Source organism: Scyliorhinus torazame, chromosome 4, assembly GCF_047496885.1.
Source record: "Scyliorhinus torazame isolate Kashiwa2021f chromosome 4, sScyTor2.1, whole genome shotgun sequence".
Taxonomy (NCBI): Eukaryota; Metazoa; Chordata; class Chondrichthyes; order Carcharhiniformes; family Scyliorhinidae; genus Scyliorhinus; species Scyliorhinus torazame.
In genome coordinates this window covers 349,193,462-349,217,016 of record NC_092710.1, presented here as the reverse complement: position 1 = coordinate 349,217,016, position 23,555 = coordinate 349,193,462, and the positions used below count along the sequence as shown (strand labels likewise).

Sequence of the window (23,555 nt, the reverse complement as noted above, 5' to 3'; positions counted from 1 at the left end):
CAGTGGTGTTCGCATGTGATTGAAATTTGTCAGCTGATCAGTGATGTTCTTCTCGCAGTGTGGTAGAATTCCTCTTTCCTCAGGTACAAGTTGGGTGTCACCTGGAGAGCCGAAACTTCATGCCAGTGGTCCGGAAGTGTCGGGACCTGTTAGTGACTGCTGGAATTACCATTTATTACAAGATGTGTCAACAAATGTTGCCCACTCCAATCAACCCACACTATACTTTCAACATGCGGGACATGACTAAAGTAAGCAATTCAACATACTCTATATTGTTGCATCGATCTGCCACTGCTCAATACTCCAGTTTACTGAATCATCACACTGATACTGATTCATACTCCAGTTTACTGAATCATCACACTGATACTGATTAATACTCCAGTTTACTGAATCATCACACTGATACTGATGCATACTCCAGTTTACCGAATCATCACACTGATACTGATTCATACTCCAGTTTACTGAATCATCACACCGATGCTGATTAATACTCCAGTTTACTGAATCATCACACCGATGCTGATTAATACTGCAGTTTACTGAGTATTCACACCCATACTGCTCAATACTCCAGTTTACTGACTCATCACACCTAAACTGATTCATACTCCAGTTTACTGAATCATCACACCGATGCTGATTAATACTCCGGTGTGATGATTCAGTAAACTGGAGTATTAATCAGCATCGGTGTGATGATTCAGTAAACTGGAGTATGAATCAGTATCAGTGTGATGATTCAGTAAACTGGAGTATTAATCAGCATCGGTGTGATGATTCAGTAAACTGGAGTATGCATCAGTATGGGTGTGAATACTCAGTAAGCTGGAGGATGAATCAGTATGGGTGTGAATGCTCAGTAAACTGGAGTATTAATCAGTATCAGTGTGATGAGTCAGTAAACTGGAGTATTAATCAGCATCGGTGTGATGATTCAGTAAACTGATGCTGATTAATACTCCAGTTTACTGAATCATCACACCCATACTGATTAATACGCCAGTTTACTGAATCATCACAGCAGTACTGATTCATACTCCAGTTTACTGAATCATCACACCCATACTGATTCATACTCCAGTTTACTGAGTCATCACACCCATACTGACTAATACTAGTTTACTGAATCATCACAGCGCTACTGATTAATACTCCAGTTTACTGACTCATCACACTGATACTGATTAATACTCCAGTTTACTGAGTATTCACACACATACTGATTCATACTCCAGTTTACTGAATTATCACAGCGATACTGATTAATACTCCAGTTTACTGAGCATTCACACCCATACTGATTCATCCTCCAGCTTACTGAGTATTCACACCCATACTGATTCATACTCCAGTTTACTGAATCATCACAGCGATACTGATTCATACTCCAGTTTACTGAATCATCACACTGATACTGATTCATACTCCAGTTTACTGAATCATCACACCCATACTGATTCATACTCCAGTTTACTGAATCATCACACCGATGCTGATTAATACTCCAGGTTACTGAATCTTCACAGTGATACTGATTAATACTCCAGTTTACTGAATCATCACACTGGCGGTGGAACCTTGCGTCATCCAACCCCAAATAATGTACATCAATACAAGCAGCAGGACGGACAGTAAAAGGGAACACAGACAGACAGACAATATCCAAACAAATTACATTTGATATCTTGCAATCTAATTTGACCTTCCCTGAATCTAGCCAATTTTGGAAAATTAAAACCGCGTCTCTGGTGGCTGACCTTTCCTGAGCTGCTCTTACTGATGGACAATGTAGCCCCCCCCTTGAAGATTGCATTGTGTGCCCTTGGCACCCTCACTGCTTCATCCAAGTGGTTTTTGGTTGTTGGTGAGGAGGGTTTTGCAGGCCTGCGCTGCCCGAGCAGTGAATGCTTTTGTCATTTCCAGTGCCTGGCTTAATGCTGTGTGGCCATTTCAGTTTTATTATTCACTGACTTGAGGACGGTCCATTTTTCAGTCAGCTTTGCTTTGTTTTTTGCAGGTGGTACAGGGCGTGCTCCAGGCTCATGAATCCAACATTGTCTCCAGAGATAAAGCAATAATTCTGTTTGCGCACGAGGTGACCAGAGTTTTCCACGACCGGCTGAGTAATAAGAAAGACAGGCAGATGTTTTACGGTTTTCTCTCAGATGATCTGCACAACTACTTCAAGGTGAGCTGGGTCATGGCAGTTTTGTCCAGGGAAACAGTTTTGTGTGGATTTAAAGCAGAGAGTGAAATCAGGGAGAGCAGGAGCAGTCAGGAAATGTTCTCAACGTTCAGCCCAACCTGACCATAAGGCATGGCCATTGGGTGATAATGGAAATGTGGCAACCGGATGTCACAGACTGTCAGTGGCGGCAACTAAGAGGGGGTCCCGTTCTGGAGATGATGGGAAATGAGGTTCCAGGATGGGCAGCATTGGAGAGGTGGAGTCCGAGATGATGGAGGCTGAATGCTCCCTGATGGAACTTGCACTTCAGACCTCTCTGGGGTTTGATTTCACATTCACAAGAACACAAGAAATAGACCTCATGGCCTGTCAAGCCTTGTCCACCACTCAATACAATCACAGCTGATTTTCCTGACTGCTCTGCATATTGCTTCATTCCCCTGTCAGACCAAGGCCAGATTTTTATGGCCATTTGAACAAGTGGAATCTTCCGGTTCCGGCGATGGTACAACCCGCCACAGTTTTCCTGGCGGCCAGGGGTGCATTCTCCAAATGTGCAACTGACACAAAGTTGGGTGGGAGGGTGAGCTGTGAGGAGGATGCAGAGATGCTTCAGTGGGATTTCGACAGGCTGAGTGAGTGGCCACATGCATGGCAAATGCAGCATAATGTGCTTAATTTGTGAGGTTATCCACTTTGGTATCACAGCTTGGTGGGGCAACTGCTTGGCCCAAGATCGTAAGAAACTACAGCGAGTCATGAACACCGCGCAGTCCATCACACGAACCCACCTCCCAGTGTATGTACCATTTCCACAGTCCTCCACGGAGCTACGAACACACAGTGTGTACCACAGTGGGGCAGCACGTTGGCATTGTGGTTAGCACAGTTGCTTCACAGCTCTAGGGTCTCAGGTTTGATTCCCGGCTTGGATCACTGTCTGTGCGGAATCTGCTCCTTCTCCCCGTGTCTACGTGGGTTTCCTCCGGGTGCTCCGGTTTCCTCCCACAGTCCAAAGATGTGCAGGTTAGGTGGATTGGCCACGATAAATTGCCCTTAGTGTCCAAAATAGTTGGATGGGGTTACTGGGTTATTGGGATGGGGAGGAGGTGTGGGCTTAGGTAGCATGCTCTTTCCAAGGGCCGGTGCAAACTTGATGGGCCGAATGGTCTTCTGCACTGTACGTTCTATGATGAGAGACCCATGCCATCGGAAACTTGGCCGGTCAGTGTCGGAGCATCAGGCATTGTCCTGAGGCCGTCGGTATTCTCCGAGTACGCCGTTTTGGAGGGGGCGGAGCATCGTGAAAGCAGCGCCCCGATTTGGTCGTAAACTTTGATTCTCTGGCTGATTGCTGAACGCGATTGGCGTCGGCGACCGGAGAATCCCGCACCCTATATTTCAACAATTTATTTCTTATTGAAGTATTTATCAAATTTTCTGCTGTTGGATCTGTATTTACCACTTCATCCAATAAAATGTCCAAATCCTAACCCGTCGTTTTTTTTGTATTTCCTCATCTTGCTTCTGGTTACCTGAAATCTATCTTTCAGTTTACAACCCTTCAGCCTTTGGAAAATGTTCCTCTGTTGGTCCAAAAACTGTTAACAATCTCAGATTCTGCCATTTCCTCCAGCAGAATATTCAGCATCTTCTTGCAGGAGGAAAACTGTGTAATAATCATAATCTTTATTATTGTCCCAAGTAGGCTTCCATTACGTGGGGCAGCATGGTAGCATTGTGGATAGCACAATTGCTTCACAGCTCCAGGGTCCCAGGTTCGATTCCGGCTTGGGTCACTGTCTGTGCGGAGTCTGCACATCCTCCCAGTGTGTGCGTGGGTTTCCTCCGGATCCTCCGGTTTCCTCCCACAGTCCAAAGATGTGCAGGTTAGGTGGATTGGCCATGATAAATTGCCCTTAGTGTCCAAAATTGCCCTTCGTGTTGGGTGGGGTTACTGGGTTATGGGGTTAGGGTGGAGGTGTGGTCCTTTGGTAGGGTGCTCTTTCCAAGAGCCGGTGCAGACTCGATGGGCCAAATAGCCTCCTTCTGCACTGTAAATTCTATGAAAAAAAAATTAACACTGCAATGAAGTTACTGTGAAAACCCCCTAGTCGCCACACTCTGGTGCCTGTTCGGGTACACCTAACAGCACGTTTTTCGGGATTTGTGGGAGGAAACCGGAGCACCAGGCGGGTGTTGGCTGGGGGAGGGGGGGGGGGTGGGTGTGGGGTCACAAATACGGCCGGTGTCACTCTGCAGAACCAGGGGCCAAAGTGGGTGGTCAGTGGGGTGCGCAGCAAGATATCTGCCTTGCAGTCCGCGGCAATGGCTGTCCATGCCTGGACACCGCCCCAGTCCCATGGGGTGTCACCCTGGCCACTTGGCCTGTTGCTCTGTCACACACCCTTCCCCGGCCCTGGCAGGGTTCCCCCTCGGCAGCACGGCCAGTGTCTGGGCCTGACCACGGTGACACATCTACGTGTCCTACCTCCTCTCTCTCGCTCCCTCTCTCTCCCTCATCAACCACAATGAAGGTTTCACGGTTTTTAAAAACACAAGTGAACTGCGCCGTCGGGAACTCGGCCCATCGGAAGCGGAGAATCACGGAGGCCCCGGAGAATACCGGGTCGGGCCCGCTAATATGCAAATGGTGTTTACTGTACCTGCGTTCCGGTACACATTGGCTCCGCTGTCGAGGTGACGGAGAATTGCGATTTGGCTTCAAATTGGCGCCCGCCACGATTTTGGCATCGAAACCTATTCTCCGCCGAATCGCTGTTCGCGATGTCGGCGCCAGCCATCGGAGAATCCCGCTCATAGTCTCACGAACAGTAAATCCAGCTTCTGTGTTTCTGCGAATCAGCAGACAAGAGTTCATCATATCAATGGAGCAACAGCCCAACCAGCTGGAAGTTGCTGGAACTACACCATTTGCAAACATGATGTGGAGATGCCGGCGTTGGACTGGGGTGAGTCTGACAACACCAGGTTAAAGTCCAACAGGGTCGTTTTGAATGACTAGCTTTCGGAAACTCACCTGATTTAAGGAACTGTGCTCCGAAAGCTAGAGATTCGAAACAAATTTGTTGGACTTTAACCTGGTGTTGTAAGACTTCTTGGGCGAAATTCTCTGTTATCGGCGGAAAGTCCGCCGATCGGCGTAAAAAACGACACAAATCCGACTTGCGTCACGTCGGAAGAATGGGTCGAAAGTCTCCGGCCCGAAATGGGCTAGCAGCGACGTAACGGGATCCGCGCTTGCGCACGTGGTTCACGCCGTGCAGCGGCATACGCACCGCACGGCGTGACGGCTCATTAGGCCGCGCTGCTCCCCCACCCACCCGACCGAAAAACCCGACCGCAACACCCGACTGGATGGCTGGCCGTCGCTCAGCCCCGAGGTTCGAGTCACGCGATGTGGAGGCGCTCCTGGACACGGTGCAGCAGAGGAGGGACGCCCTGTATCCCGGGCACGGCCGCAGAGTTGCCCCACGCCACAGCCGGCGTCTGTGGAGGGAAGTGGCAGAGGCCGTCACCGCTGCGGACCTGACACCACGGACAGGCACCCAGTGCCACAAGGTGAACGACCTCGTCACAGCAGGCAGGGTGAGCCTCCCCATATCCCCCCTCCCCCATATCCCCCCTCCCCCATATCCCCCCTCCCCCATATCCCCCCTCCTCCATATCCCCCCTCCTCCATATCCCCCCTCCCCCATATCCCCCCTCCCCCATATCCCCCCTCCCCCATATCCCCCCTCCCCCATATCCCCCCTCCCCCATATCCCCCCTCCCCCATATCCCCCCTCCCCCATATCCCCCCTCCCCCATATCCCCCCTCCCCCATATCCCCCCTCCCCATATCCCCCCTCCCCCATATCCCCCCTCCCCCATATCCCCCCTCCCCCACATGCCCCCCCCTCCCCCTCATCCCCCCCTCCCCCTCATCCCCCCCCTCCCCCTCATCCCCCCCTCCCCCTCATCCCCCCCCTCCCCCATATCCCCCCCCCCTCCCCCATATCCCCCCTCCCCCATATCCCCCCTCCCCCATATCCCCCCTCCCCCATATCCCCCCTCCCCCATATCCCCCCTCCCCCATATCCCCCCTCCCCCATATCCCCCCTCCCCCATATCCCCCCTCCCCCATATCCCCCCTCCCCCATATCCCCCCTCCCCCATATCCCCCCTCCCCCATATCCCCCCTCCCCCATATCCCCCTCCCCCATATCCCCCCTCCCCCATATCCCCCCTCCCCCATATCCCCCCTCCCCCATATCCCCCCTCCCCCATATCCCCCCTTCCCCCATATCCCCCCTTCCCCCATATCCCCCCTTCCCCCATATCCCCCCTTCCCCCATATCCCCCCTTCCCCCATATCCCCCCTGCCCCATATCCCCCCTGCCCCATATCCCCCCTCCCCCATATCCCCCCTGCCCCATATCCCCCCCTGCCCCATATCCCCCCCTGCCCCATATCCCCCCCTGCCCCATAATCCCCCCCTGCCCCATAATCCCCCCCTGCCCCATAATCCCCCCCTGCCCCATAATCCCCCCCTGCCCCATAATCCCCCCCTGCCCCATAATCCCCCCCTGCCCCATAATCCCCCCCTGCCCCATAATCCCCCCCTGCCCCATAATCCCCCCCTGCCCCATAATCCCCCCCTGCCCCATAATCCCCCCCTGCCCCATAATCCCCCCCTGCCCCATAATCCCCCCCTGCCCCATAATCCCCCCCTGCCCCATAATCCCCCCCCTGCCCCATAATCCCCCCCTGCCCCATAATCCCCCCTGCCCCAAATCCCCCCTGCCCCATAATCCCCCCCGCCCCCATATCCCCCCCCCATATCCCCCCCTCCCCCATATCCTCAAGTGAATCCAGCCCTAACCTTAACCTCTGCAATGCACGCGCAACCGATGGCGTGCATTCATATACCTGCCTAACAGTGTTGCCTTTTACCCCTACCACCACGCCCCCCCCCCCACAGGAGAAGCGCGCACACAACAATAGGGAGCATGTGAGGACTGGAGGAGGGCCCGCTGATGAGAGGCCATTGACCGAACACGAGGAAAGGGCCCTGGAACTGGCTGGCGGACCTGAGGACCGGGAGGTTGCTGATGCAGAGGTCGGGGGCGTACCAGCAAGTGAGCCACCGACAGCGCGTCCCCATATCCCCCCTCCCCTATATCCCCCTCCCCCATATCACCTGACCACTGCCTGATGTCTAACCATGCATGCTTCATTGTGTATCGCAGGACCAAACGTCCAGGCACCCATCCCCGCAGATGCAGACCGCCCGCAGGATGCCCCTCGGAGGCCACGGGAGACAGAGAGACCCGGACCCTCCAGCATGCGACGCCCGCAGGATGCCCCTCGGAGGCCTCGGGAGACGGAGAGACCTGGAGCAACAGGGAGACGACACCCCCGTCACGTGCGGGAGTGACCACCCAGCGATGAGGGGGGCAGCCACAGGCCCCCGTCACATCCGAGCCAGGACACCACTACCCAGGACACCACTACCCAGGACAGCACTGCCCAGGACACCCCTACCCGGGACAGCACTACCCAGGACACCCCTACCCGGGAAGATGAAATACCGGACAGTGACTCAGAGTGGATTGGTGGAGACGAACCCCCACCCCAAAGTACCATGGAGTCAGAGTGGGACGAAGAGCACGACACAACGCCACTGCTGTTACCAACACTCTCCACCATCGCAGAAACACTCACCTCGGTTGGGCACTTTAGTGATGAGGCGTCTGGTACACTCACTAGTGCGCACAACACAGCCGTCCCGGTACAGCAGGTGGAGGTAGGAGCAGCAGAGGGGCCGGGCGGTCAGAGGGCAGCCCAGGCCAAGCGAACATCTGCCGCCCAGATGGATCCCGGGTTCCTGCAGTTACCACACCCACACATAGATCCGATGCAACCACCGACCCGGAGACGAGCGAAGAGGGTGACGGGCGGCTTGCGGCGGCTGCAGTCGCAGGTGGAGGAGTCCACCCGCGTCCAGGAGCTGGGAGTGGTGCCGGTCATACGTGCCACCCAGGCTGACACTGCATGGGTGGCGTCCGCGGTGGAGGCAATGGGTGCGACGGTGTCAGACATGGGGAACGGTTTGCGAGGCCTGGGGCTTTCCGTGCAGGCGGCGTCTGTGGCCCAGGACATGGCTGCCCTCTCACAGGAGGCCATGAGCCAGTGCCAGCGCCAGATGGCAGAGGCGCTCAACGCCATAGCCCAGTCTCTGCAGGCCATGGCCCAGTCTCAGCAGGCCATGGCCCAGTCGCTGCAGGCCATGGCCCAGTCTCAGCAGGCCATCGCTGAGGGCATCGGCGCCAGTGGCCATGTGCGAGCCGGCGTCGCACTGTCACAGACAGGGTTTGCCAACCCCCTGGGCTCCATGGCTGCAAACCTGCAGACCCCTGTCGATACCAGCACGGGCCTCCAGGACTGGCAGCGCCAGATGTCGGGGGGGCGTCGGATGGCCAGTCCGTTCGCATCCCCCACAAATGTAGAGGCCTGGGGGCCATCGGGCATCCCGAGGGAGGAGGAGGTGGTGTGGTCCGTCCCGGCTCCCCCTGTAGGGGAGGTCCGGGAACACCGCGACACCTCGGACTCGCTCCCCCCCCCTCCTTTCCGTCCCAGGTGCATCGGGTGGGCAACGGGCAGGACAGGCTGGCAGCTTGCCATCCCAGTCGCCCGGGCCGCAGCCTGGTCCATCTAGGCCAGGACGCCCCAGGAAACGGCCGCCAAAGGGATCCAGTGTCAGAGGGCAGGAATCACAGGAGTCCACCTCCAGCTCTGCTGTACCGTCTGGGGAACCACGTAGACGTAGTCAAAGGGCCCGTAAGGCCAAACAATTAGACACTGAGTAAGTTGGCACGGGTGCAGGGCACAGATGAGTTTTAGGGGCTAGGGCACGTGCATGAACTGGTTTGGTTATTAAAGTCAATGTTACACTTACAGAAGCTGCCTTTGTGCTCTGTCCAAAGCGTGCGGGGGTGTCATGTACGTTGAGCGCAAGTGTGTGTGTGAGGGGTGGTCTTACCTCAGCCCCAGGTGAGTCTGCCCCCTTCTCCCTGGGCCGCCATCAACATCCCCCGTGCAGAGGACGGGACCGTACGCTGCAGTGTCACAGCCGCATGCAGGGATGGTCCGGGTGGATGGTGGTACTGTGGCCATGGGTCAGACATAGTCCAACGATGTAGAGCCAGGAGCTCATCGCAGGGCGGGTTGTCATCATCCTCCATGGCCTGCAATAGACACGCGTCCACCCGCAACTGTGTGAGCCCGGCCCGTTGTGCCGCAGGTGGATCGGCAATGGGGGGGGTGGTGTGCATGCGGGTGGGGTGGGTGGGGTTGGGGAGGGGGGTGAGGGTGCTGGGTGGGGGGTGTGGGTGGTCGGCTGTTGCCATGGTGTGCGGTCTGCGGCCATACTACCCGATTCCCACGCCCATCTAGTCAGTGAAGCGGGCGGCTATCAGTCTGTCCCGTGCCCGCTGGGCCAGCCGGTAACGGTGGACAGCCACCCGCCTGTGTCTACCCCGTCTGCCCTGACCATTACCCCCATCCCCCTCATCTGGGGAGGACTGCGCCTCTTCCTGCTGCTCCTCCACTCCGCCCTCCTCTGCCTGCGGCACATCGCCCCTCTGCTGGGCTATGTTGTGCAGGACGCAGCACACCACAATGATGCGGCCGACCCTATCTGACCGATACTGGAGGGCGCCCCCAGAGAGGTCCGGGCATCTGAAACACATCTTCAGCACGCCAAAGCACCCCTCTATCACTCCACTTGTCGCTACATGGGCATCATTGTAGCAGTTCTCCGCCTCATTGCGTGGCCTCCGTATAGGCGTCATCAGCCACGATCGCAATGGGTAGCCCCTGTCGCCCAGCAACCAGCCCCTCAGCCGGGGATGGCGTACCTCGTACATGCCGGGGATGGATGACCGCGACAACACGTATGAGTCGTGTACACTGCATGGGTAACGGGCGCAGACGTGCAGGATCATCATGCGGTGGTCGCAGACCACCTGTATGTTCATCGAATAGGTCCCCTTCCTATCGGTGAACATGGCCCTGTTATCTGCAGGTGGCCGCACGGCGACGTGCATCCCATCAATCGCGCCCTGGACCATGGGGAACCCGGCCACGGCAGAGAAGCCCACGGCCCGGGCATCCTGGCTGGCCCGGTCCACAGGGAAGCGGATGTAGCGGTGCGCCATGGCATATAGGGCATCTGTCACTGCCCGGATGCACCGGTGCACCGATGTCTGCGATATGCCGGACCGGTCCCCACTCGGTGCCTGGAATGACCCCGTTGCATAAAAGTTCAGGGCCACCGTAACCTTGACGGACACGGGGAGAGGGTGTCCCCCGCCAGTGCCACGCGGTGACAGGTGTGCCAGCAGGTGGCAGATGTGTTTCCCGCCTCATCCGGAGTCTCCTCCTGCATTCCCGGTCCGTGAGGTCCTGGTATGACTGCCGGGGCCGGTACACACGGGGCGCCCTCGGGTGCCCCCGTTGCCGTGGGGCCGCGACGACCTCCTCCCCCTCCTCGTCCTGTCGGTCAGGTGTCCCTCCAGCCTGGGCGGCTGCCGCCTGTCCCTCTGCGGCAGCCTGCGCCGCCTCTCTGGCACGCTCCTCCTCCTCCTCCTCATCCAGGGCAACATAGGCATTAGCGGCTGCCGCCACGGCGGCCAACATCGCTGGATGATCGGAAAACATGACGGCCTGGTGGGGGGGGAGGGGAACGACGACATGTCATCATTGCCCATATCCCCTCCTCCCCCCAGCCAGGTGGCATGGACCGCATGGGTCCAACTGTTGGAGGCTGGCACCTGGCCAGGTGGACCAACTCACTTGCCCTCGCATCCCCCTCCCCGGCACGGACCCCCCCCCCCCAACCTCCTCCCCGGCACGGACCCCCCATCCCCCTCCCCGGCACGGACCCCCCCACCCCAACCTCCTCCCCGGCACGGACCCCCCATCCCCCTCCCCGGCACGGACCCAACCCCAACCTCCTCCCCGGCACGGACCTAAACCTCTTCCCCAGCACGGACCCCCTACCCCCTCCCCGGCATGGACCCCCCTCAACCTCCTCCCCGGCACGGACCCCAACCTCCTCCCCGGCACTGACCCCCCATCCCCGTCCCCGGCACGGACCCCCCCCCAACCTCCTCCCCGGCACGGACTCCCCCCAACCTCCTCCCCGGCACGGACTCCCCCCAACCTCCTCCCCGGCACGGACTCCCCCCAACCTCCTCCCCGGCACGGACCTAAACCTCTTCCCCAGCACGGACCCCCTACCCCCTCCCCGGCATGGACCCCCCTCAACCTCCTCCCCGGCACGGACCCCAACCTCCTCCCCGGCACTGACCCCCCATCCCCGTCCCCGGCACGGACCCCCCCCCAACCTCCTCCCCGGCACGGACTCCCCCCAACCTCCTCCCCGGCACGGACTCCCCCCAACCTCCTCCCCGGCACGGACTCCCCCCAACCTCCTCCCCGGCACGGACCCCCCAACCTCCTCCCCGGCACGGACCCCACCCCCTCCCCGGCACGGACCCCCCACCCCCTCTCCGGCACGGACCACCCCCCCCCCAACCTCCTCCCCGGCACGGACCCCAACCACCTCCCCGGCACTGATCCCCCATCCCCCTCCCTGGCACGGACTCCCCCTCCCCGGCACGGACCCCCCCCCAACCTCCTCCCCGGCACGGACCCCCCCCAACCTCCTCCCCGGCACGGACCCCAACCTCCTCCCCGGCACAGACCCACCAACCCCCTCCCCGGCACGGACCCCCCCCCCCCAACCTCCTCCCCGGCACGGACCCCCCCCATCCACCTCCCCGGCACGGACCCGCCATCCCCCTCCCCGGCACGGACCCCCCCCCCCCCAACCTCCTCCCCGGCACGGACCCCCCCATTCCCCTCCCCGGCACGGACCCCCCCCCCCCCAACCTCTTCCCCGGCACGGACCCCAACCTCCTCCCCGGCACTGACCCCCAACCTCCTCCCCGGCACTGATCCCCCATCCCCCTCCCTGGCACGGACCCCCCCAACCTCCTCCCCGGCACGGAGCCCCCCCCCAACCTCCTCCCCGGCACGGACCCCCCCCAACCTCCTCCCTGGCACGGACCCCCCAACCCCCTCCCCGGCACGGACCCCCCTCCCGGCACTCCCCCGGAGCCCAGCCCACTCTAACCACCCCCCCGTCGCGCGCACACACACACAACCCGAGACACACCTCTCCTCACGCATTCAGACTGCGGCCACGCCATCGCCTGCCCAGAGCCAACCCCCCAGGCCGTCACTCACCTCCACGCTGGTCGGCGTGAACCTGGAGTACAGGGTCACGCCGATGAAAAGGAGGTTTAAATTACGTCGACGTGAACGGTCATCACGTCGACGGGACTTCGGCCCATCCGGAAGGGAGAATAACAGCAGGCCGAAAATCGGCTGCCTTGCGCAGACCCGTGCCATTCTCCGACGGCAGCGGCGACATTAACGCCCCGCCGACTTTTCTCCCTTCGGAGACTTCGGCAACCGGCGGGGGCGGGATTCACGGCGGCCAATGGCCATTCTCCGACACTCTGGAGGGTCGGAGAATGACGCCCCTTACATCTGCAAACAAACATTGTGAACAGCGGAGGTGGAAATCATAATGCGAGAAACGAAGTCACCAACTAAAAAAAATTGGAAGGAGCCTGTCCGCTGTGGCGAGCATTTCAGGACCGGGGTGTCCTTGATAACCCCAGACAGTGTATAGAGTTTGAGGACAGACTGACCTTGACAACCCCAGACAGTGTATAGTGTTTGAGGACAGGGATGTCCTTGACAACCCCAGACAGGGTATAGTGTTTGAGGACAGACTGACCTTGACAACCCCAGACAGTGTATAGTGTTTGAGGACACCAGACAGTGTATAGTGTTTGAGGACAGGGATGTCCTTGACAACCCCAGACAGTGTATAGTGTTTGAGGACAGGGATGTCCTTGACAACCCCTGACAGTGTATAGTGTTTGAGGACAGACTGACCTTGACAACCCCAGACAGTGTATAGTGTTTGAGGACAGGGATGTCCTTGACAACCCCAGACAGTGTATAGTGTTTGAGGACAGGGATGACCTTGACAACCCCTGACAACGTATAGTGTTTGAGGACAGACTGACCTTGACAACCCCAGACAGTGTATAGTGTTTGAGGACAGGGATGTCCTTGACAACCCCAGACAGTGTATAGTGTTTGAGGACCGGGATGTCCTTGACAACCCCAGACAGTGTATAGTGTTTGAGGACAGGGATGTCCTTGACAACCCCAGACAGGGTATAGTGTTTGAGGACAGGGATGTCCTTGACAACCCCAGACAGTGTATAGTGTTTGAGGACCGGGATGTCCTTGACAACCCCAGACAGTGTATAGTGTTTGAGGACAGGGATGTCCTTGACAACCCCAGACAGGGTATAGTGTTTGAGGACAGGGATGTCCTTGACAACCCCAGACAGGGTATAGTGTTTGAGGACAGGGGTGACCTTGACAACCCCAGACAGGGTATAGTGTTTGAGGACAGGGATGTCCTTGACAACCCCAGACAGGGTATAGTGTTTGAGGACAGGCTGACCTTGACAACCCCAGACAGTGTATAGTGTTTGAGGACAGGGATGTCCTTGACAACCCCAGACAGGGTATAGTGTTTGAGGACAGATTGACCTTGACAACCCCAGACAGTGTATAGAGTTTGAGGACAGGCTGACCTTGACAACCCCAGACAGTGTATAGTGTTTGAGGACAGGCTGACCTTGACAACCCCAGACAGTGTATAGTGTTTGAGGACAGGGATGTCCTTGACAACCCCAGACAGTGTATAGTGTTTGAGGACAGACTGACCTTGACAACCCCAGACAGTGTATAGTGTTTGAGGACAGGGATGTCCTTGACAACCCCAGACAGGGTATAGTGTTTGAGGACAGGCTGACCTTGACAACCGCAGACAGTGTATAGTGTTTGAGGACAGGGATGTCCTTGACAACCCCAGACAGGGTATAGTGTTTGAGGACAGACTGACCTTGTCAACCCCAGACAGTGTATAGTGTTTGAGGACAGGGATGTCCTTGACAACCCCAGACAGGGTATAGTGTTTGAGGACAGGCTGACCTTGACAACCCCAGACAGTGTATAGTGTTTGAGGACAGGGATGTCCTTGACAACCCCAGACAGTGTATAGTGTTTGAGGACAGATTGACCTTGACAACCCCAGACAGTGTATAGTGTTTGAGGACAGGCTGACCTTGACAACCCCAGACAGTGTATAGTGTTTGAGGACAGGGATGTCCTTGACAACCCCAGACAGTGTATAGAGTTTGAGGACAGACTGACCTTGACAACCCCAGACAGTGTATAGTGTTTGAGGACAGACTGTCCTTGACAACCCCAGACAGTGTATAGTGTTTGAGGAGGGGGTGACCTTGACAACCCCAGACAGTGTAGAGTGTTTGAGGACAGACTGACCTTGACAACCCCAGACAGTGTATAGTGTTTGAGGACAGGGATGACCTTGACAACCCCAGACAGTGTATAGTGTTTGAGGACAGACTGACCTTGACAACCCCAGACAGTGTATAGAGTTTGAGGACAGACTGACCTTGACAACCCCAGACAGGGTATAGTGTTTGAGGACAGGGATGACCTTGACAACCCCAGACAGTGTATAGTGTTTGAGGACAGACTGACCTTGACAACCCCAGACAGGGTATAGAGTTTGAGGACAGGGATGTCCTTGACAACCCCAGACAGTGTATAGAGTTTGAGGACAGACTGACCTTGACAACCCCTGACAGTGTATAGTGTTTGAGGACAGGGATGTCCTTGACAACCCCAGACAGTGTATAGAGTTTGAGGACAGACTGACCTTGACAACCCCAGACAGTGTATAGTGTTTGAGGAGGGGGTGACCTTGACAACCCCAGACAGTGTATAGTGTTTGAGGAGGGGGTGACCTTGACAACCCCAGACAGTGTATAGTGTTTGAGGACAGACTGACCTTGACAACCCCAGACAGTGTATAGTGTTTGAGGACAGGGATGATGTTGACAACCCCAGACAGTGTATAGTGTTTGAGGACAGACTGACCTTGACAACCCCAGACAGTGTATAGTGTTTGAGGACAGACTGACCTTGACAACCCCAGACAGGGTATAGTGTTTGAGGACAGACTGACCTTGACAACCCCTGACAGTGTATAGTGTTTGAGGACAGGGATGTCCTTGACAACCCCAGACAGTGTATAGAGTTTGAGGACAGACTGACCTTGACAACCCCAGACAGTGTATAGTGTTTGAGGAGGGGGTGACCTTGACAACCCCAGACAGTGTATAGTGTTTGAGGAGGGGGTGACCTTGACAACCCCAGACAGTGTATAGTGTTTGAGGACAGGGATGTCCTTGACAACCCCAGACAGTGTATAGTGTTTGAGGACAGACTGACCTTGACAACCCCAGACAGTGTATAGTGTTTGAGGACAGACTGATCTTGACAACCCCAGACAGTGTATAGTGTTTGAGGACAGACTGACCTTGACAACCCCAGACAGTGTATAGTGTTTGAGGACAGGGATGTCCTTGACAACCCCAGACAGTGTATAGTGTTTGAGGACAGATTGACCTTGACAACCCCAGACAGTGTATAGTGTTTGAGGACAGGGATGTCCTTGACAACCCCAGACAGTGTATAGTGTTTGAGGACAGGGATGTCCCTGACAACCCCAGACAGTGTATAGTGTTTGAGGACAGGGATGACCCTGACAACCCCAGACAGTGTATAGAGTTTGAGGACAGACTGACCTTGACAACCCCAGACAGGGTATAGTGTTTGAGGACAGGGATGTCCCTGACAACCCCAGACAGTGTATAGTGTTTGAGGACAGACTGACCTTGACAACCCCAGACAGTGTATAGTGTTTGAGGACAGGGATGTCCCTGACAACCCCAGACAGTGTATAGTGTTTGAGGACAGGGATGACCCTGACAACCCCAGACAGTGTATAGAGTTTGAGGACAGACTGACCTTGACAACCCCAGACAGGGTATAGTGTTTGAGGACAGGGATGTCCCTGACAACCCCAGACAGTGTATAGTGTTTGAGGACAGACTGACCTTGACAACCCCAGACAGTGTATAGTGTTTGAGGACAGACTGACCCTGACAACCCCAGACAGGGTATAGTGTTTGAGGGCAGACTGACCTTGACAACCCCAGACAGTGTATAGTGTTTGAGGACACCAGACAGTGTATAGAGTTTGAGGACAGACTGACCCTGACAACCCCAGACAGTGTATAGTGTTTGAGGGCAGACTGACCTTGACAACCCCAGACAGTGTATAGTGTTTGAGGACAGGGATGTCCTTGACAACCCCAGACAGTGTATAGTGTTTGAGGAGGGGGTGACCTTGACAACCCCAGACAGTGTATAGTGTTTGAGGACAGACTGACCTTGACAACCCCAGACAGTGTATAGTGTTTGAGGACAGACTGACCCTGACAACCCCAGACAGTGTATAGTGTTTGAGGACAGGGATGTCCTTGACAACCCCAGACAGTGTATAGTGTTTGAGGAGGGGGTGACCTTGACAACCCCAGACAGGGTATAGTGTTTGAGGACAGACTGACCTTGACAACCCCAGACAGTGTATAGAGTTTGAGGAAAGACTGACCTTGACAACCCCTGACAGTGTATAGTGTTTGAGGACAGGGATGTCCTTGACAACCCCAGACAGTGTATAGTGTTTGAGGACAGGGGTGTCCTTGACAACCCCAGACAGTGTATAGAGTTTGAGGACAGGGATGTCCTTGACAACCCCAGACAGTGTATAGTGTTTGAGGACAGACTGACCTTGACAACCCCAGACAGTGTATAGTGTTTGAGGAGGGGGTGACCTTGACAACCCCAGACAGTGTATAGTGTTTGAGGACAGACTGACCCTGACAACCCCAGACAGTGTATAGAGTTTGAGGACAGACTGACCTTGACAACCCCAGACAGTGTATAGTGTTTGAGGACAGGGATGTCCTTGACAACCCCAGACAGTGTATAGTGTTTGAGGACAGGGATGTCCTTGACAACCCCAGACAGTGTATAGTGTTTGAGGACAGACTGACCTTGACAACCCCAGACAGTGTATAGTGTTTGAGGAGGGGGTGACCTTGACAACCCCAGACAGTGTATAGTGTTTGAGGACAGACTGACCTTGACAACCCCAGACAGTGTATAGTGTTTGAGGACAGACTGACCTTGACAACCCCAGACAGTGTATAGTGTTTGAGGACAGACTGACCTTGACAACCCCAGACAGTGTATAGTGTTTGAGGAGGGGGTGACCTTGACAACCCCAGACAGGGTATAGAGTTTGAGGAAAGACTGACCTTGACAACCCCTGACAGTGTATAGTGTTTGAGGACAGGGATGTCCTTGACAACCCCAGACAGTGTATAGTGTTTGAGGACAGGGATGTCCTTGACAACCCCAGACAGTGTATAGTGTTTGAGGACAGACTGACCTTGACAACCCCAGACAGTGTATAGTGTTTGAGGAGGGGGTGACCTTGACAACCCCAGACAGTGTATAGTGTTTGAGGACAGACTGACCCTGACAACCCCAGACAGTGTATAGAGTTTGAGGACAGACTGACCTTGACAACCCCAGACAGTGTATAGTGTTTGAGGAGGGGGTGACCTTGACAACCCCAGACAGTGTATAGTGTTTGAGGAGGGGGTGACCTTGACAACCCCAGACAGTGTATAGTGTTTGAGGACAGGGATGTCCTTGACAACCCCAGACAGTGTATAGTGTTTGAGGACAGACTGACCTTGACAACCCCAGACAGTGTATAGTGTTTGAGGACAGACTGACCTTGACAACCCCAGACAGTGTATAGTGTTTGAGGACAGACTGACCTTGACAACCCCAGACAGTGTATAGTGTTTGAGGACAGACTGACCTGGACAACCCCAGACAGTGTATAGTGTTTGAGGACAGGGATGTCCTTGACAACCCCAGACAGTGTATAGTGTTTGAGGACAGGGATGTCCTTGACAACCCCAGACAGTGTATAGTGTTTGAGGACAGGGATGTCCTTGACAACCCCAGACAGTGTATAGTGTTTGAGGACAGACTGACCTTGACAACCCCAGACAGTGTATAGTGTTTGAGGACAGGGATGTCCCTGACAACCCCAGACAGTGTATAGTGTTTGAGGACAGGGATGACCCTGACAACCCCAGACAGTGTATAGAGTTTGAGGACAGACTGACCTTGACAACCCCAGACAGGGTATAGTGTTTGAGGGCAGACTGACCTTGACAACCCCAGACAGTGTATAGTGTTTGAGGACAGGGATGTCCTTGACAACCCCAGACAGTGTATAGTGTTTGAGGACAGACTGACCCTGACAACCCCAGACAGGGTATAGTGTTTGAGGGCAGACTGACCTTGACAACCCCAGACAGTGTATAGTGTTTGAGGACACCAGACAGTGTATAGTGTTTGAGGACAGGGATGTCCCTGACAACCCCAGACAGTGTATAGTGTTTGAGGACAGGGATGTCCCTGACAACCCCAGACAGTGTATAGTGTTTGAGGGCAGACTGACCTTGACAACCCCAGACAGTGTATAGTGTTTGAGGACAGACTGACCCTGACAACCCCAGACAGTGTATAGTGTTTGAGGACAGGGATGTCCTTGACAACCCCAGACAGTGTATAGTGTTTGAGGACAGGGATGTCCTTGACAACCCCAGACAGTGTATAGTGTTTGAGGAGGGGGTGACCTTGACAACCCCAGACAGGGTATAGTGTTTGAGGACAGACTGACCCTGACAACCCCAGACAGGGTATAGTGTTTGAGGACAGGCTGACCTTGACAACCCCAGACAGTGTATAGTGTTTGAGGAGGGGGTGACCTTGACAACCCCAGACAGTGTAGAGTGTTTGAGGACAGGGATGTCCTTGACAACCCCAGACAGTGTATAGTGTTTGAGGACAGGGATGTCCCTGACAACCCCAGACAGTGTATAGTGTTTGAGGGCAGACTGACCTTGACAACCCCAGACAGTGTATAGTGTTTGAGGACAGACTGACCCTGACAACCCCAGACAGTGTATAGTGTTTGAGGGCAGACTGACCTTGACAACCCCAGACAGTGTATAGTGTTTGAGGACAGGGATGTCCTTGACAACCCCAGACAGTGTATAGTGTTTGAGGAGGGGGTGACCTTGACAACCCCAGACAGTGTATAGTGCTTGAGGACAGACTGACCTTGACAACCCCAGACAGTGTATAGTGTTTGAGGACAGACTGACCCTGACAACCCCAGACAGTGTATAGTGTTTGAGGACAGGGATGTCCTTGACAACCCCAGACAGTGTATAGTGTTTGAGGACAGGGATGTCCTTGACAACCCCAGACAGTGTATAGTGTTTGAGGAGGGGGTGACCTTGACAACCCCAGACAGGGTATAGAGTTTGAGGACAGACTGACCCTGACAACCCCAGACAGGGTATAGTGTTTGAGGACAGGGATGTCCTTGACAACCCCAGGCAGTGTATAGAGTTTGAGGACAGACTGACCTTGACAACCCCAGACAGTGTATAGTGTTTGAGGACAGATTGACCTTGACAACCCCAGACAGTGTATAGTGTTTGAGGACAGACTGACCTTGACAACCCCAGACAGTGTATAGAGTTTGAGGACAGACTGACCTTGACAACCCCAGACAGTGTAGAGTGTTTGAGGACAGACTGTCCTTGACAACCCCAGACAGTGTATAGTGTTTGAGGACAGACTGTCCTTGACAACCCCAGACAGTGTATAGAGTTTGCGGACAGACTGACCTTGACAACCCCAGACAGTGTAGAGTGTTTGAGGACAGACTGACCTTGACAACCCCAGACAGTGTATAGTGTTTGAGGACAGACTGACCTTGACAACCCCAGACAGTGTATAGAGTTTGAGGACAGACTGACCTTGACAACCCCAGACAGTGTAGAGTGTTTGAGGACAGACTGTCCTTGACAACCCCAGACAGTGTATAGTGTTTGAGGACAGACTGTCCTTGACAACCCCAGACAGTGTATAGAGTTTGAGGACAGACTGACCTTGACAACCACAGACAGTGTATAGTGTTTGAGGACAGACTGACCCTGACAACCCCAGACAGTGTATAGTGTTTGAGGACAGACTGTCCTTGACAACCCCAGACAGTGTATAGAGTTTGAGGACAGACTGACCTTGACAACCACAGACAGTGTATAGTGTTTGAGGACAGACTGTCCTTGACAACCCCAGACAGTGTATAGAGTTTGAGGACAGACTGACCTTGACAACCACAGACAGTGTATAGTGTTTGAGGACAGACTGACCCTGACAACCCCAGACAGTGTATAGTGTTTGAGGACAGACTGTCCTTGACAACCCCAGACAGTGTATAGAGTTTGAGGACAGACTGACCTTGACAACCACAGACAGTGTATAGTGTTTGAGGACAGACTGTCCTTAACAACCCCAGAAAGTGTATAGAGTTTGAGGACAGACTGACCTTGACAACCCCAGACAGTGTATAGTGTTTGAGGACAGGGATGTCCTTGACAACCCCAGACAGTGTATAGAGTTTGAGGACAGACTGTCCTTGACAACCCCAGACAGTGTATAGTGTTTGAGGACAGACTGACCTTGACAACCCCAGACAGTGTATAGTGTTTGAGGACAGACTGTCCTTGACAACCCCAGACAGTGTATAGAGTTTGAGGACAGACTGACCTTGACAACCCCAGACAGTGTATAGAGTTTGAGGACAGACTGACCTTGACAACCCCAGACAGTGTATAGTGTTTGAGGACAGACTGACCTTGACAACCCCAGACAGGGTATAGTGTTTGAGGACAGGGATGTCCTTGACAACCCCAGACAGGGTATAGAGTTTGAGGACAGACTGACCTTGACAACCCCAGACAGTGTATAGTGTTTGAGGACAGACTGACCCTGACAACCCCAGACAGTGTATAGTGTTTGAGGACAGACTGACCCTGACAACCCCAGACAGGGTATAGTGTTTGAGGGCAGACTGACCTTGACAACCCCAGACAGTGTATAGTGTTTGAGGACACCAGACAGTGTATAGAGTTTGAGGACAGACTGACCCTGACAACCCCAGACAGTGTATAGTGTTTGAGGGCAGACTGACCTTGACAACCCCAGACAGTGTATAGTGTTTGAGGACAGGGATGTCCTTGACAACCCCAGACAGTGTATAGTGTTTGAGGAGGGGGTGACCTTGACAACCCCAGACAGTGTATAGTGTTTGAGGACAGACTGACCTTGACAACCCCAGACAGTGTATAGTGTTTGAGGACAGACTGACCCTGACAACCCCAGACAGTGTATAGTGTTTGAGGACAGGGATGTCCTTGACAACCCCAGACAGTGTATAGTGTTTGAGGAGGGGGTGACCTTGACAACCCCAGACAGGGTATAGTGTTTGAGGACAGACTGACCTTGACAACCCCAGACAGTGTATAGAGTTTGAGGAAAGACTGACCTTGACAACCCCTGACAGTGTATAGTGTTTGAGGACAGGGATGTCCTTGACAACCCCAGACAGTGTATAGTGTTTGAGGACAGGGGTGTCCTTGACAACCCCAGACAGTGTATAGAGTTTGAGGACAGGGATGTCCTTGACAACCCCAGACAGTGTATAGTGTTTGAGGACAGACTGACCTTGACAACCCCAGACAGTGTATAGTGTTTGAGGAGGGGGTGACCTTGACAACCCCAGACAGTGTATAGTGTTTGAGGACAGACTGACCCTGACAACCCCAGACAGTGTATAGAGTTTGAGGACAGACTGACCTTGACAACCCCAGACAGTGTATAGTGTTTGAGGACAGGGATGTCCTTGACAACCCCAGACAGTGTATAGTGTTTGAGGACAGGGATGTCCTTGACAACCCCAGACAGTGTATAGTGTTTGAGGACAGACTGACCTTGACAACCCCAGACAGTGTATAGTGTTTGAGGAGGGGGTGACCTTGACAACCCCAGACAGTGTATAGTGTTTGAGGACAGACTGACCTTGACAACCCCAGACAGTGTATAGTGTTTGAGGACAGACTGACCTTGACAACCCCAGACAGTGTATAGTGTTTGAGGACAGACTGACCTTGACAACCCCAGACAGTGTATAGTGTTTGAGGAGGGGGTGACCTTGACAACCCCAGACAGGGTATAGAGTTTGAGGAAAGACTGACCTTGACAACCCCTGACAGTGTATAGTGTTTGAGGACAGGGATGTCCTTGACAACCCCAGACAGTGTATAGTGTTTGAGGACAGGGATGTCCTTGACAACCCCAGACAGTGTATAGTGTTTGAGGACAGACTGACCTTGACAACCCCAGACAGTGTATAGTGTTTGAGGAGGGGGTGACCTTGACAACCCCAGACAGTGTATAGTGTTTGAGGACAGACTGACCCTGACAACCCCAGACAGTGTATAGAGTTTGAGGACAGACTGACCTTGACAACCCCAGACAGTGTATAGTGTTTGAGGAGGGGGTGACCTTGACAACCCCAGACAGTGTATAGTGTTTGAGGAGGGGGTGACCTTGACAACCCCAGACAGTGTATAGTGTTTGAGGACAGGGATGTCCTTGACAACCCCAGACAGTGTATAGTGTTTGAGGACAGACTGACCTTGACAACCCCAGACAGTGTATAGTGTTTGAGGACAGACTGACCTTGACAACCCCAGACAGTGTATAGTGTTTGAGGACAGACTGACCTTGACAACCCCAGACAGTGTATAGTGTTTGAGGACAGACTGACCTGGACAACCCCAGACAGTGTATAGTGTTTGAGGACAGGGATGTCCTTGACAACCCCAGACAGTGTATAGTGTTTGAGGACAGGGATGTCCTTGACAACCCCAGACAGTGTATAGTGTTTGAGGACAGGGATGTCCTTGACAACCCCAGACAGTGTATAGTGTTTGAGGACAGACTGACCTTGACAACCCCAGACAGTGTATAGTGTTTGAGGACAGGGATGTCCCTGACAACCCCAGACAGTGTATAGTGTTTGAGGACAGGGATGACCCTGACAACCCCAGACAGTGTATAGAGTTTGAGGACAGACTGACCTTGACAACCCCAGACAGGGTATAGTGTTTGAGGGCAGACTGACCTTGACAACCCCAGACAGTGTATAGTGTTTGAGGACAGGGATGTCCTTGACAACCCCAGACAGTGTATAGTGTTTGAGGACAGACTGACCCTGACAACCCCAGACAGGGTATAGTGTTTGAGGGCAGACTGA

The 23,555-nt window shown here is 54.4% G+C and overlaps 1 protein-coding gene across 1 annotated transcript in view; it reads left to right on the top strand.

Moving 5' to 3' along the window:
* LOC140411509 (dynein axonemal heavy chain 6-like) overlaps positions 1–23,555 on the top strand; it is a 1,703,852-nt gene that overhangs the window by 1,256,037 nt on the left and 424,260 nt on the right. Inside the window, exons 51-52 of the mRNA XM_072500595.1 lie at positions 84–251; positions 2,027–2,197. Coding sequence (XP_072356696.1) covers positions 84–251; positions 2,027–2,197 — 339 coding nt within the window. The remainder of the gene's footprint in view (positions 1–83; positions 252–2,026; positions 2,198–23,555) is intronic.